Raw genomic sequence first — 15863 nt, forward strand, 5'->3', positions numbered from 1 at the left:
ATGCGGTGCTTGGGCAGGCCCAATCTGCGCTGCATGGCTGAAAGGCGCGATGCAGCCATGCTTGAACGCCGCAAATGAGAGCACTCGTATCTGACTTTGTGCAGCAGCTCCTCAAGGTCAGGATAGTTCCTAAGGAAACTGCACCACCAAGTTTAGGACATGGGCCAGGCATGGAATGTGAGTCAGACCACCTAGGCCCAGAGCCGCGTCCAAGTTTCAGCCATTGTCACACACCACCATACCTGGCTGGAGGCTGAGCGGCGCAAGCCACATGTCGCTCTGCTCCTTGAGCGTGTTGCACAGCTCGGTTGCGGTGTGGATAACATCACCCAGATAAGCCAATTTCAACACGGCCTGTTGATTGGCCGATGCAGTGCTGAAATCGGTTGTTGTGGTACATCTGGGTGCAGGCGAGTCTGACGAGTATGAGGAGGAGTCAATTTGTACGGAGGAGAGGCCTGCAATCCGTGGAGTTGGCAGGACCCGCGCACTTGCACTGTCTACTTCAGTTCCAGGCTCAACTACATTTAACCAATGGGCGGTGATGGAAATGTAGCGTCCCTGGCCATGCTGACTGGTCCACGTGTCGGTGGTCAGGTGGACCTTGCTACTAACTGCATTTTGTAGCGCATGCTTAATTTTACGCACCACATGCTGTTGCAGGGTGGGGACAGCTTGCCTGCTGAAGTAGAAGCGGCTGAGAACACTGTATTGTGGGATTGCAGACCCCAACATATCGATAAAGGCTGGCTTGCTCACCAGTCAGAATGGTAGTATTTCCACTGCAAGCAGTCTGGCAATGCAAGAAATCATGCCCTGTGTTCGTGGGTGGTTTGCCGAGTACGGGCGCCTTTTCTCCCACACCTGTGTGACAGATGGCTGCACACTGGATTGGGAGTGAGGATGCCAGCGATTAGGATGCTGATGACGTACAGACAGTGTGCCGCCACACAACACTGCCTGCAGATGCACCCTGGCATTCTGGCGAGGAAGCGGGAGCAGCTGTTTGCGAGCTGGAGTAAGAGGTGGCCACTGTGGCTGAAGAGGTGGAAGGTGGGGAACCAGCTGCAGGTGGCGAGTCATCTTGGGTGTGATGCTGCCACTCCACAGGGTGCCTCTTCCTGACGTGCGTCAACATATTGGTGGTATTAAGGTTGCTGTCGTTCTTCCCTCTCCGCACAGTTTGTCGACAAAGCTTGCATCTGACTACTGTAACGTCATCTGCACCTTGGTTGAAAAAGGCCCATGCACCACATCTCTTGGGCGCACCCCTTGTGTTCTTTAAAAGAGCCCTGCTCCTAACGGTTGCTGAAGTTGAGGGAGCCGACAACCAACTTTTCCCTCTTCCTCTCCCACGTGGACGGCCACGCTGCGCCACACCTGCAAGCTCTTCCTCTGAGCTATCCCCACTTGCTTGCTGCCCCTCAGCATGCCATGATGGGTCAAGGACCTCATCATCCAATACACTTTCGTCAGCAGAAACTGGCAGCTGAGTTTCATCTGCTGACTGGGGTCTGGTCACTGTGGGCACTGGCCCTCCCTCCACTTCTTCCTCAGACGGACACAGTGGTTGCACATCTGTGCACACTACCTCTTCAGCTGCAGGAGTGCTGTCTGGATGGCACACAGATTCCAAGCCAACAGATTCTGAGAAGAGGATTAAGGTTGGCTCCTGGCCCTCTGTCTGGGCAATTTAGTGGGCGGTGAAGAAGCAGATGGGTGCTGCTCTTCAGTGGCCTGACCCAATGTGGTGGAGAGGTCCTGGGAGGATGCTGTGCTCATTGAGGTGGATTCCTCAGCTGCCATCCAACCAACAACGGTTTCTACTTGAGCCCCTCATCAGCCTATGGTCCTGCACTCCTAACAAGCTGCAAATAAATGACTGCTGCCGGGTGAAAGTAGGTGCTGAGTGACTTGGGCCTGCTGCTTGCTCTGGATGTGCACCATGTCTAGCTGCTGATGCACCTCTTCTGCAGCCGCCGCGGGGACGTCCCTTACTCCCTGCCGCCTTCATCTCTATCGATGGATTCAGAACGGCAAGAAAGTAATTAGGAATTAGTGTGCTTATTCCTGTAGGACTACAAACAGGTATAAGAAACACTAATGGCACTGTGTGATGATGGTGTGTCTGCTACACTTTAGTTGAATCTAGTGTGGCCTACACAAAGATTAATGTGTGTTTGTGGTATTGGTGTACACGTTACAGTCAGATGTCACTGCGCAGTAAATGACACTGCTGTGATACCAAAAAAGGATTCTCTGGGACTGGGCCAGGTGCTATGTGGCACCAGCCACAGAGGTTGTTTAGGTCCCTCGCAGCACAATTCCTATATAGTGTTTTAACTTTTAGGAAAAAATGGGGGAAGGGGATTTAAGGGATGAAAAGAAAAGGCAGTGACACACACCACACAGTGCTGCAGTGAATGTGCCCTGCACTGTCTCACTAAGCACCTCACTGAGAGCCTGCACAGCACAAAAAATGAAACTGAGCGGGGTCAGTGAGGAAAGACTGCTTCTGTAGCACACAGGGGCTGCTACAGTCGAAAAACAATTTGTATCGCTATTAGGGAGAGAGATCCTAGATCCGAGATATCTCCAACAGCAACCTATCCCGATCTGCTTTCACGGTAGTGAGGCTAAAATGGCAGGTGCACCCTTTTATACTGCCTGATCACACCATCCAGCCAGCCAATCGCAGCGCAACCCCTAGCTAGCAAGTTTGGACGCCTCCTACCAAGCTTAGGGGAGTTACACAATGTTGTCAGCAATTCTTCAGCTCCTGATTGGCTCCACGGAGCGCTCAGAGGCTGAAGGATTATGGGATTTCCAATGTGAAAAAAATATCGGAATCGGAATTCCGATATCGCAAATATCGGGCCGACTTCCGATAGTTCAATATCGGAAAGCTCATCCCTAGTCGCAGCCCATGGCGTCACTTTTTTTTTTTTTTTTTTTTTTTTTTTTTTCCTTCCTCCCCGCTCTAGACATTCCTGTCCTTCGCCATTCCTGAACAGCATTTTCAGTTCACGGCCTTGCTACCATTCCCACAATGCTCTCGAAGGTCATGACGGCCATCATGTCCATCTTGCACTCTCGGGGCGTGTTCGTTCTGCCCTACTCAGATGACCTTCTAATCGGGGGTCCTTTGTATCACTGGCGATTACTCTCACCAGAGCTTGCTGATAAAATCTTCCCTCATTCCAGCCCAGCGAATATCCTTTTTAGAAATCACCCAGGACATCTCTGAGGGTTGTTGATTCTCCCTCAAGACAAGGTCTGAGCCCTTCAACAAGCAGCCTACACACTTGGCCACTAATCCCGTCATTCCATCTGATTTGCCATGAGGGCACTGGGGATAAACTCTGGCAACAATGGAAGCAGTCTCCTTCACTCAGCTGCCTCTCCGTCCCCTGCAGCATGAACCCTTTCTCCCTTGACTGTTGGTGCAGCTTGCCCAGGCAGGTCAGGCAACCTCTCAGGTGGTGGACATTAAGGTCTTCTCGCTTCCAGGAGAAATCCATTCTCCCGATTTAATGGCTAGTTGTGTCAACCACTGCGTGTCTCCTTGTCTGGGGTGTAGTCTTTCGTCACCACACTGCTCAGGGGCGCTGGTCAACTCTGGAGTAGAGCCTCCCAATCAATGTCTGAGAAATCAGGTTAGCCCTGCAGCAGTTCCATTATCTCCTGGCAGGTCACCCCATCCAAATTCAATCTGAAAAAGCCACGGCTAGATCAATCATCAAAGGGGTACCCGCAGCAGGGTGGCCATGTGCGAGGTAGCCCATATTCACCGAAGGGCACGGAGGAACCACTCGGTATTTTCAGCAGTACACATCCCAGGCGTGAAAAATTGGGCAGCAGTTTTTGCTAGCCATCAAAGTCCTAGCCTTGGGACAGTGGGAACTTCATCTGTAGGTCTTTCGACAGATATGGAGTCATTTAAGGACTCCGGACATGGATCTGATGGCTTCAAGATTGAACACAAAGGTACTCCACTTCAGAGCTCGGTCTCCTAGACCATCAAGGTGCATGCATGGGTCTCTCCATGGCTTCAGTTTCGTCTTCTGTACTTGTGGTTTTTTTTTTTTTTTTTTTTTTTGTTTTTTTTTTTTCTTCCCTGCTTTCTTTACTTCTGACGGTCATCAAGAAGATCTAAGCAAAGGAGACTCCAGTAATCCTTACATTGGTCCTGGGTGCTCCTCAGCAGACGCTTTTCGAACCGTTGCAGGATGTCTCCGAGACAGAACTGGCAACAAGTCATCTTGTCGCAGTGACGTCAGACTGTCTATCAGGCAAGTCTCAGAGCTATCCACTCTGTCCTGTTGAGTTCCTTTTACTGTGTGTTTTTTTTTTTTTTTTTTTTGTTTTTTTTTTCACCCTGACAAGGTCGTCATAAAATCGTCTCCGTTCTTTGTCAAAGGTGGTCTCGTCTTTCCACCTTAACGAGGATATTGTCCTTCTCTTTTTGTCCAGCACTGGTACATTGGGTGGAATGAGTCTTCACACCCTGGATGTAGTGAGGCATCTTGGAAGGTACGTCTTGAAGATGGCGCCTTTCAGTAGGTCGGACGCCTTATTCATGCTTCCTGAGGGTCTCGGGCAGGGTTTAGCCGCTTCTAGGCCACAATACCAAATGGATTCGCTTGGCTATTCAGAAGTCCTACTGTATCAGAGACTCTCCTATTCCAGTGGGGATTAAGGCACACTCTACTCGGTTGGTGGATGCTTTTTGAGCCATTCGGCATAACAGGTCTGCAAGGCTGTGACTTAGTACAGCCTATGCTCTCAGACTTCTGCACATGCGTCCCTTCGAAGATGTATTCTGCAAGCGGCGGTAGCGCAACTTTAGTCACTTGGTACATGGGGTTCGATCTGTTATATGGTTCCCCACCCAGGGACTGCTTTGGGACGTCCCATGGTCTGTCGCCCAATGAGGCGAAGGGGAAATGGGGATTTTTATGTACTCACCGTAAAATCCTTTTCTCCAAGCCACTCATTGGGGGACACAGCACCCACCCTGTTAATCTTTTGGCTTGCGCTTGTTTTTATTTGATGTGTTTTACTCTGATGTTAATCTCCTACTGATTTTGCACTGAACTGGTTCTCTGGGAGCCAGCATGAGGGTGCACACTGCAGAGGAGGAGCTAACTTTTTTTGTATTCACTTATGCTGCTGCCACTAGGAGGCTGACACTAACACCCATGGTCTGTGTCCCCCAATGAGTGGCTTGGAGAAAAGGATTTTACGGTGAGTACACAAATCTCCATTTTCTACTCTTTGACTTGTCATTCTGACAGTTCTTATTCTTTTCTCATTTGTCTGCGGTGCTAGATGATGCTGTGCCCCGCCATGCAAGGGGTCATCCTGGCCATACTTCAAGCCCGCCAGGTCTTTGATCGTGATGGGCCTGAAGCCGGTCTTGTGAAGGTATTCTGAGCTTTGCCGTGTGCTAATAATCTGCAAACTTGGTTCTTTTTGCTGCTGTGAACACTAACGCGTGCACTTGTCTGTACTCTACTGTCCTAACCACCAGTGCATCTTTGCCAAAAAATTAACTAACTTTTTTAAGAAAATTTGCCAAAACTAATGCATGCAAAAAATGGAAGTCGTCTGAAGGTTTCTGTTGGCTACATTTCCTCTGCACTTGTTATAATTCTTCCTGTGTCATGCCCAACTCGGGTTCAGATTTATAGTCACAAATTTACCTTATTTTACTTTTTAAATGGTCCCTGTATTTTCTGTCAAATTTTCAGAGTCCGATCTACAATTAGATCGGACTCCCACAAAAATGTTTATGGCCACTTGAGAAGTTCAGTGACTATAGTGCTGGCAGAATGCTGATGACCAACCAAAAGGGATAGAGATGAGTTTAAAGGTCCTTAATCACTACAGTTCCTGGACATATTAAGCGGACATCCTCCAAAAGTGGTAGAGTATAAGTAGGAAGCCCAGGCTTCTCTGGATACATGGGGAAAGTTCTAAACTTCTGAGAATCAAAACGGAAGCTGGGAAGCTGCCAACACCGGTGCAATGTACGGTTGGGTGGACACACGGAATTATCTAGATTATTGATCTGTATGAAACTGGTGGGTAACCCTGCCATTGTCCTGGCTCAGAGCAATGTACTGACCGTACCAACAACACACAGGTTTCTCCTATCCTCAATTACTCCATGGTCGTTTCTTTCTATGCTCCAGGATATTGCCACCATTGCATTTGGACCTTCATGTTGTTGACTCTGCCAACTGAACTACAGGAGCAATTATAAAAGGAGAAATTGCAAAAACTATTCACTCTTATTTTAATCTCCGGCAGATTTCACCCTTCCGAATTAGGTGGGTGGAAATCTGCAACAAAAAACGCACTTATTTTTCTTGCTAAATGCCGAAATTTCTGCGCCCAATGCTAAACCTGTGCATGTAGCCGCCCCTGGCCTGATAAGATGGCAGACCACTTTAATATAAATGACTGGGAAATTTGTGTTGTGATATTTATTTTTCCACCAAAGTTTTTCTATTGCTTTTTGCACAACATTGTATAGTGAGGTCCAGCTGAGCAGATGCTGGGAGGGGGTAGCCTGTGAGCATTCGGTGTCTGTAGGGGGGTGAGTAGCCTGGCACATGTGTGGGCTTCATGCCACCTTGAAGTGATTACATTTGCTCGGCATTTTTAGCTGCTCTTGTTTTGTGAAGAGCACTGTCAGCGCCACTATTGTTCATCTGCAAAAAAAAAAAATGCAAATTTGTTTTGGAGCTGGTGGAACATCTATTTCTGTCGCCACATGCATATGCAGAGCCGCTTGGGTTCCAACAAGATAATTTTAGGCTGCACCGTGCAGAATCATCCCGCGCTTGACATAAATTGGTTTTCAGTGCTGAAAAAAATTTAACAGATGATGTGTGCGGCTCTCAAGCCTTCGCTTTGAGGTTCCAAATCCGTTTTCAAACAGACATTTTCATTCCCAGCTCATGGTAATTAAGTGGCTGCACCTCTGCGCTAAAGACACTGACGTGAAAACTGCTTCTGGACCCCCCCGCAACGCCGGCTGTGTGGCTCCTATTATCACGTCACTCGCTCATTTGTGGATAGCTGGGAAGGGAAACGAATGACATCCATTGTTGGAACAGAAGTGGTTTAGATACTCGTACGCCTTACTGTCCGCCTCATCTGGGGGAAGGGGGTTAGGACACTAGACCTTCTCTTTTTTTTTTTTTTTTTTTTTTTTTTTTTTTTTTTTTTTTTTTTTTTTTTTTTTTTAAATCTGGATTCTCACATCAGATAGTGATGGGAGAGAACCTTAACCTGGATCCAGGCATCAGGATCTTCCTGGCACCATACTTGGTGTCGGGTGCACTGATGCATACTATGGCATCAATTCCCCTGAGGCTGGGCATAGTCCTACACCAGGAGGTGCCCAGGGTCTACTGCGCCAGTGTAAGGTCTGACAGTTTCATCCCGGTACTGATCGTGGAAGTTTTTGTGACCCTCCAAAGATTTTTGCCTCCCACAACAATCATTGACCCATCGCCAAACTCATTCTGTGGGATGATGTTGCAGGAAGCATAACTCTTACCATAGTGTCTCCAGACTTCTGCATCTGTCACATGGTCAGTGCAAACCTGCTCTTATCAGAGACCAGGGTGCCAATGGTGGAGCTAAACAGTGCTACTCTGTGATCCCTGGTCACACTATAGTACCTGGTCAGAAGCAGATGCCATGAGAACCTAGTTTTAACAGAACTGTGTACACCAGAAACTGGCTGAAGATAAGTTTGTAAGAGGTCTGATGGTCCCACCCACGAGGAAATGGATACTGTTTCAGTTGGTGACCCTTTTACAGACTGTCTCTGCACTGTGCTGTTGGGTGGACGAGAGGCTAAATCTATGTGCAGTGCTTATGAAGGCTCTAATGGCACCTGTCTTGTGTCCAGAACTGATTCGGAAGGTCTTCACTTTCTGCAAGCTCTCGCATGTATGGTGTGCAATAACTGTTTGGAATTGGCTAAGATTGCAGATACTAAAACCTAATTTCTTTTATCGCTTCGTTGGGGGACACAAGTAACATGGGTGCATGCTGCTTTCACTAGGAGGCTGACGCTAGGCAAAAAAGGAAAATGGCTCCTCCCCAGCAGTATACACCTACCGACAGGCACCAGGTACCTCAGTTTAAACATGGTGTCTGTAGGTGGCAGACCTGGATCTGATCCCAGATGCGCATCTTTTCCTTCTCGGGTTTCTTTTTTAATTAATATTTTTTTCTTGTCTTTCAGGTTCTTCCTTGGGGTAACGGGGTGTAACTTCTGACACTGTTTTCCCATACTTATGCGACAGAGCAGTGTGGTGTTGCTCACATCACCCACTCAGAACCTCAGGCAGGACCTTATCCTCTGTTACCCTTCAGGGTGATTCCTGGTGGCTGGTCCTAGCCTTTTACCCTCCCCATCCTCTCCTTGGAGAGGGCTGGGAGGAAGACTACCTCCCCCTTCTTGTAAGGGGTTGACGCAGTCTTCTGCACCATGCGGAAAGGAGGATCTATCATACCAGGACCCTCATCCATCTGAGGGCATCCTCATTGGTGAAGAGGACCGTGGACCCACCTTGCAGGTATGTATGTCCCTCTACAAATCCCCCCAGGTGGTGCACAGCAGTTTGTCGTCCCATTCAGACATGGGACAGGGCGACTTTAATGCTATAATGCCAGCACAGCCATGTCAATTTCTCCCTGGCCGATCCCATTTATTCCTGGCCGCACCTCCTCCCCGACCACTCCACTGCGCATTTGCATTGCACTCTTTTTCCCACCAATGTCAGGTCTCTCTTTTGCTCCCATCATGGAGCTCCTTGTCTCTGCCGGTAACGCCCTCAGGGATTTAACCGATCGACGGGGTGTTTTCTGTTTTTACCAGCTGGCTTATTTTCCTGGCAGGTCGTGTTTTTTTTTTTTTTTTTTCTACTAGCCAGAGTCAGTCACACACCCACCGCTCTGTATCGTGCTTGCTGTAGCGCAGCTCAGCTGATGCTATATCGGTTCTTGTTCCTCAGCAGATTTTATCCTGTCTGAGATGGAGTGTTTTTTTTTTTTTTTCTTCCCCTCTGCGCCCTCAGCATTGGACCTGCATTTAGAATGCCACAGGGGGGCACAGCTGACCTCACTGTCATCTGCTGACCATCACGGACATCGGGTAGGCTCTGCCGTCTCGCTTTTCTCTGTTCCCCTATATAGCCCTTCTCAGCAGTACTACCAAGGCTCCACTTATGTCCAACCCTGCAGAGGCTTCTTGTTGCCCCTCTAAGCTTGTGCCCTTTGTAAAAGAATGTTGTCCTCAGGTCAGCCTTTCCCTTTCTGCCTGTCCTGCAGCCCTTCCACCATGTCTGCTGCCCCACAGAAGCCCCCTAACACCTGCAATGAGAGCACACCCCTCCAGAGTGGGCTGTTGCCATGTCCATTGGTTCTGACCTGACAAAAGGATCACAGTCCCTGGTCCAGGTCCTGGAGCGTCTTTCACATTTGTCTGCCGCCTCCAGTGCTCCGAACGCCTCTCATGGTGATTCACACGCACTTGACCACAACCGTTGCAGGGACAGATCGGGTACAAAGTAAAGGAAGCAGTGTCTTTCCAGTTCCTCATCCAGTTTCCCGGGTCCCTCTGCATGATCTAGGATGCCCTCCGCTCCCCATGCCCCCTCCTCGGAGGCGGCTTTTGGATCAGATGCGGATTCCCAGTCTAAGGCTGGAGTCACACACAACCATTAAAAAATCGGTCCCATTTTAATGGTACGAAATCGCACAAAGAATTCTTGGCCAGATATCCGTCTGTCATCCCATTTTCCGGCAAGGAACCAATTTTAATCGCATCTAAGCATCAAATTGACATCCAATGCCTGATGCCCTATCCTGTAGACCTGGAGAAGTTGTGCGATTTAATCGCAAGTCACACGGTTGGTGCGTTTTCCATGCGTTTTTTTATCGCATCCATAGACTTGCATTGGGGAATCCGATCCGAAAATCGGTGACAATCACAGCATGCTGCGATTATCTCGGGCCGAGGATCGGATGCGATAAAATCGCATGATGTGAGCTGCCCCATAGAATAACATGGGTTCGAATGCAATGCGTTTTTTTTTTTTTTTTTTTTTTTTTTTTTTTTTTTTTTTTTTTAATCGCATTGCATTCGACCGTTTTAATCGCTAGTGTGACCCCGGCCTCAGTCTGATACTGACCTGGTCTCAAAAATGCAGGATATGGTTAATAGCCTTAGCTTGGCAATTACCCAAACTCTCAACCTAAAGGAGGATTAGGCTCCTGCTCAGGAGCACTCAGTTTTCTTCAGATGGGTAAAACGACCTTCACTCACCTTTCCCAATCACAGGGAATTTGAAGCAATGTTGGCTAAACACTAAGAACATCCTGAAAAGCGCTTCCTGGGGAGGAAGCGGCTAGACCATTTTTAGCCCAGACATCGTTGGTAAATGGGCTGAATCCCCTAATGTGGATCTGCTGGCTTCTCGTCTGTCTTCCAAGACAGTCTTGTCTCTGCCAGACAGTGTATCTCTTAAGGATGCTATGGATAGGCAGATTGAGTCCTTGGCTAAATCAGCCTTTTGACTGGAGCTTCTTTGTCTCATTTTTTGCCTCCACCTGGGTGGATATGAGATGGCAGATTTGGCAGACGAGATTGCCCTTGCTGGCAAATAACTTCTGACCACCTCCTTGGATGCGGCTGGTTGTCCCGCCAGGGCAAACGGCGGCAATGTTACTGAGGGTGGATCAGCATTCCATGCTTTTAACTAAATTCTCTCACTTAAACCTTGCCTTTCAAGGCTCTAGGCTTTTCAGGTCCAAACTAAATCAGATCACTTCGGATGCTTGACCAGGCCTAAACATTCTCTCAATAGGAAAAGGTCGCTCATTTCCATTCCTTTTGGCCCTTCTTTTAAGGGATTCTCTCCCAGCAGGTCCGCTCTTCCACTTAAGGGGAAAGGCAGAAGCCATCCTTTAAAATATCTCCACTGGTGACCAAAGGGTTGCTCTTCCAAGCCTTCTGGGTGCCGCACCAACGGGTTCTCCTCTGTGTGACGGGTCACCCCCATCCGGGAATATCTCCAGGGTGGGAGGCCAGCTTCTTCTTCCAGGATGCTTGGTTGTCAACAATGCCTGGGTCAGAGATGGTAATGTCTGGTTACAAAATCAATTTTTATTTTTTTTTCCTGCCAAGACATCCATCTCAGGCTCCAGGGGTTCTTCAGGCCGTCTCTTCCATACTACGCACAGGAGTAATCGTACCTGGAACGAATTCTTTTCAGGGTTCTGCTCCAGTCGTTGGAGTCCCTACGTTCGGTGATTGCCTCAATGGAACCGGGAGAATTTCTTTGTTCTGTAGATGTTCAGGATGCTTATCTAAACATTCCTGTTTGTGTTCAACATAAGAGATTCCTGCAGTTTGTGATCCAGGAGGATCACTACCAGTTCATGGCCCTTCCATTTGTCCTGGCCTCTGTCCCCAGAGTATTCATGAAGGTTATGGCAGCAGTCATGGCAATCCTTTGTTTCAAGGGGGTTCTCATAATCTTACTTGGACGAACTTTTGGTCAAGGGGCTGTTTCGCAGAGACTGCAACTTGAGCCTTCAGATCACCTTGGACACTCTCTGGTCTGTCTCTGCTGGATTGTCAACAGAGAAGTCCTCCCTGACCCCAGCTCGGCACATGGTATTTCTGGGCATGAGGTTTGACATGGCCCAAGCCTGTGTCTTTCCAAAGGAAAAATTTCTCTCTACCAGGGGACCTGCCTTCTAAAGCAACTGATTCCATTCACCCTACAGTCCTGCATGAGTCCTGAGAAAGATGATTGCTGCCATGGAAGATGTCATTTGCCCAGTTCCCTACTCATCCTCTTCAGCTTGCCCTCTTAGCTGGTGCAAGAGGACAGTCTCCCTGGACTGGCCTGTGCTTCTGCCCCTCAAGGTGAGGCAATCCCTGACCTGATGGACGCTATCCGCCTCAGTCCTTCATAGGAAGTCCTTCCTCCCTCTCCAGTGGCAGGTTTTCAATGCCAGTCTCCTCAGTTGGGGAGCAGTCTTCCTTCATCACACAGTGCAGGGTTGTTGGAACGTCTGAGAAGCCGCTCTCCCCTTCAATCTTCTGGAGATCAGGGCAATTTTTCTTGCCCTTCTCCGCTGGCAGTGCCTCCTCGTAGGCCACCCGGGACGCATACAATCGGACAACGGCGTACATAAACCACCAAGGAGGGATTTGCAGCAGACAGGTGATGGCAGAAGTAACAAGAATTCTGCGATGGGCAGAGTGTCATGTTCCTTCCATCAGCCATACACATTAGAGGTGGGAAAACTGGGCAGCTGATTTTCTCAGTCGGGGTCTACAATCGGGCGAGTGTTCTCTCAATCCTGCCTTTTTTAACCAAATATGTCGGAGATGGGGCACACCGGATGTCTTCCTGATGGCGTCTCGGATGAACCACAAGGTTCCTCAGTTCATAGCCAGAACCTGGGATCCACTGGCCATCAATTACGATGCCCTAGTGATCCTGTGGTCCCAATTGCAACTGCCTATCTTATCTCTTCTGCCTTTTCCCTTGATTGCGAGGGTTGTAAAAAAGATAAAGGTGGAAGGAATCCTGTTATCCTTTTAGCTCCAGACTGGCTTTGAAGGACCTGGTACATGGAGCTGGTGAACATGCTCATTGGCACTCCCTGGAGGCTTCCAGACCATCCAGATCTTCCCTCACGAGGCCCCCTCTTCCACCAGAGTTCAGTCCGAGTGTAACAGCAAGGGCGTTGAGGCCACAGCCCTGAGGGAGGCTGGTTTTTCTCTTCAGGGCATTCAGACCATAAGGGCAAGAAAACCAGCATCCTCATGCATCTACCACAGATGCTGGAAGGCCTTTCGGTGGAGTGAGGACAACAATTTGACCTGTCATGTGTGTTGTTTTTTTGTTTTTTTTCCCCTTTCCATCATGGATTTCTACAAGCAAGTCTTGATTCTGGTCGAACTTGGTACTCTAAGGGATCAAGTTTCTGCACTGTCAACTTCTTTTCCAACAAGATCTGGCTTCTCATTTTCAGGTAAAGACTTTTTTTTTTTTCCTTTTAAAGGCGTTGCCCACCTGGCACCGCCTTATTGTCCTCTGATAGATCCATATCCATGGAATCTTAGCCTTGGCACACTTCAGTGTGCTCCTTTTGGAGCCCTTTCAAAACATTTCATCTTCTCTTCTGTCATGGACAGTGGGCTTTTTAGTTGTCGCAGCATCCATCAGGAGAGTTTGAGTTAGCGGCACCGTTCTGCCATTCTCCGTTCCTGATTCTCCATCAGGACAAGGTATTTCAGACCTGTTCCTTTCTTCTTGCCTAAGGTGGTTTCTTCATTTCACATTAATGAACAAATTGTCCTTCCCTCTGTCCCTTTCTGGTTCATCCCCTGGAGAAGTCCCTCCACAAGTTGTATCTGGTCAGAGCTATCCAAGACTAACTCTCAAGGACTGTTTATACCTCTCTGATACCCTTCTTGTCATCTCTGAAGGTTGTCGTACGGGGCTTCTAAATCCACTATTGCCCGATGGCCTTGTTAAGCAATATTGGAGGCATTCCGTGTTCAGGACAAACAACCTCATCCTGGGGAAAAGGCGCACTCCACCCAGGCGATGGGAACTTCCTGGGCAGTTCACCATCCTTTGGCTTTACAGATTTGTAAAGCTGCGACCTGGTCATCATTGCACACTTCTGTGAGATTTTACAGGGTTCATACCTGTGCCTCATCTGATGCAGGCCTGAGAAGGAAGGTGCTGCAGGCAGTGGTTGCGCACCGACGACATGTTTTTCTTTGCTTTCTTCCTGTTTCCCACACTTGGGACTGCTTTGGGACTTCTCATGGCTACCTGTGTCCCCCAAATGAAGCAATAGAGGGATTTTTGGAGCTCACCGTAAAATCTTTCTTGGAGCCTTCATTGGGGGACACAGCACCTTCCCTAACTGGTTATACCACTTTGGGCCTACGTGCCATTGTTGTTGGGTTGGTACATATGTTGCATTTTTGCTACTTCTACTGCTTTAACACTAACTGAGGTACTTGGTGCCTGTCGGTGGGGTTTTTTTTTTTTTTTTTTTTTTTTTTTTTTTAATTTGCCTAGTCTCAGCCTCCTAGCGACAGCAGCATACACCCATGGTTACTTGTGTCTTCCCCCCCCCCCCTTCATGAAGGCTCCAAGAAAGATTTTACGGTGAGTACCAAAAATCCCTCTCTTTCAGTTCTTAGGATGAGCCTCCTTTTTACATGGTCCCATCTCTGCAGGCTTTCCGAGAGGAGTATTCCCGACTGCACAAGCTTTCTAAAGAGCAGCCATCTGCTTCCAGCGACCCCCGCCTGCAGCACATACTGGTCTTCCTGTTTCAGAACAAAGCCCCCAAACGCATCATAGAAAGATCCCTACTAGATCAGTTCGCGGATCAAAACCTCAGCTATGATGAGCGGTGAGGAGCAAGACTTGTTCTTTTCCAACTTTGTGTGAATGTAGGGACACTGGGGTCATTGGGAAGGGTCACTGGACTCACTGTAACTTGGTGCAGCATGTTGTAGGATTTTATTTGGGGGTCAGGCACCCTATAGCGACTTCTGTGGATACTTTCACTTTTGGCATCTTGGTGTTTTGTTGTTCCAGGTCTATAAGCATTATGCAGATGGCTCAAGCAAAATTGAAAGAGATTGGGCCCAATGATATGGACATGAAAGAGTATCAGGTGACGTGTCGAACTAGAAGTTTTCTGCCTTTTTGATTCAGATGTATCCGTGTGATACACAAAAAAATCAGCAGTGCAGTTTTGTTGCAGAAATGAAAATTTGTTTAGCAGGGTTTTTTTTTTTTTTTTTTTTTTTTTTTTTTTTCCTAAAACAAATGTGATTGTGTTCTCCTTCCTGATGCAGAAGTGGCACGATGATTACAACCAGTTCCTTAAGGTGTCTGTCTACTTGTTGACCGGGCTAGAGCTGTACCAGAATAAGAAGTAAGTGACCCAAAGTTTGATTTGGGCTTTAAGTAGAACTCTACTTGCACAAATGGCAACATCGCTATGTGTTGGTCTGTAAATTGAGATTATGGAAGAACTTGGTCACTCGCTGCCAAGCTGGCTTTGACATTTGTGAAGTTAGTTGTGTTTTTTTTTTTTTTTTTTTTTTTTTCTTAACATTTCAAATTAGGCACCATTAGCTCTGCTGCACAAAAGGATATTATTCTGTGGATCATCAGTTGTGGCAATACCACATTTACACTGCTCAAAAAAAATAAATGGAACACTTACACAACACAATGTAACTCCAGGACAATTGCAATGTGAAATCAACAAGTCCATTTATGAAGCAATACTGATTGTGAATCCATTTCTCCTGCTGTGCAAATGGAACAGACAACAGTTAGAAATGATCGGCAGTTAGCAAGACAACCCCTATAAAGGATTGGTACTGCAAGGGGTGACCACAGACCATTCTGTTATCTTTTGGCTGTTTTGGTCACTTTTGCATTTTGTCATTGCTCTCTCCTAGCGGTACAGTAGCATGAGACTGTGCCTACAATCCACAGAAGTTGCTCAGATAGTGCAGGTCATCCAGGATGGCACATCAATGCAAGCTGTGTCAAGGGTAGCTGTGTTAGCCCAGTGTTCAGAGCATGGAGCAGCTAACCGGATACAGGACAGTAAACCAGGAGACGTGGAGGGGGCCATAAAAGGGCAACAACCCAGCTGCAGGATTTCTAACTCTGCAAAATGACCTCCAACAAGCCACTGACATTCATGTGTCTGCTCATACTGTCAGAAACCAACTCCATGAGGGTGGTATGAGGGCACGACGTCAACAA

General features: G+C 47.9%; 1 protein-coding gene across 2 annotated transcripts in view; it reads left to right on the plus strand.

The window, feature by feature from the left end:
* Nucleotides 1–15863, plus strand: part of USP28 (ubiquitin specific peptidase 28) — a 98917-nt gene that overhangs the window by 74940 nt on the left and 8114 nt on the right. For both annotated transcript variants that reach the window (XR_012234052.1, XM_073585295.1), the window contains exons 19-21: nucleotides 14306–14484; nucleotides 14673–14751; nucleotides 14936–15015. Coding sequence is in view for 1 of the 2 variants with exons in the window: in XM_073585295.1 (XP_073441396.1) it covers nucleotides 14306–14484; nucleotides 14673–14751; nucleotides 14936–15015 (338 nt within the window). In the remaining variant the exon portion in view is untranslated. The remainder of the gene's footprint in view (nucleotides 1–14305; nucleotides 14485–14672; nucleotides 14752–14935; nucleotides 15016–15863) is intronic.

The sequence above is a fragment of the Dendrobates tinctorius genome, unplaced genomic scaffold (genome assembly GCF_039654945.1).
Source record: "Dendrobates tinctorius isolate UK_male_01 unplaced genomic scaffold, ASM3965494v1 ptg000086l, whole genome shotgun sequence".
NCBI classification, from domain to species: domain Eukaryota; kingdom Metazoa; phylum Chordata; class Amphibia; order Anura; family Dendrobatidae; genus Dendrobates; species Dendrobates tinctorius.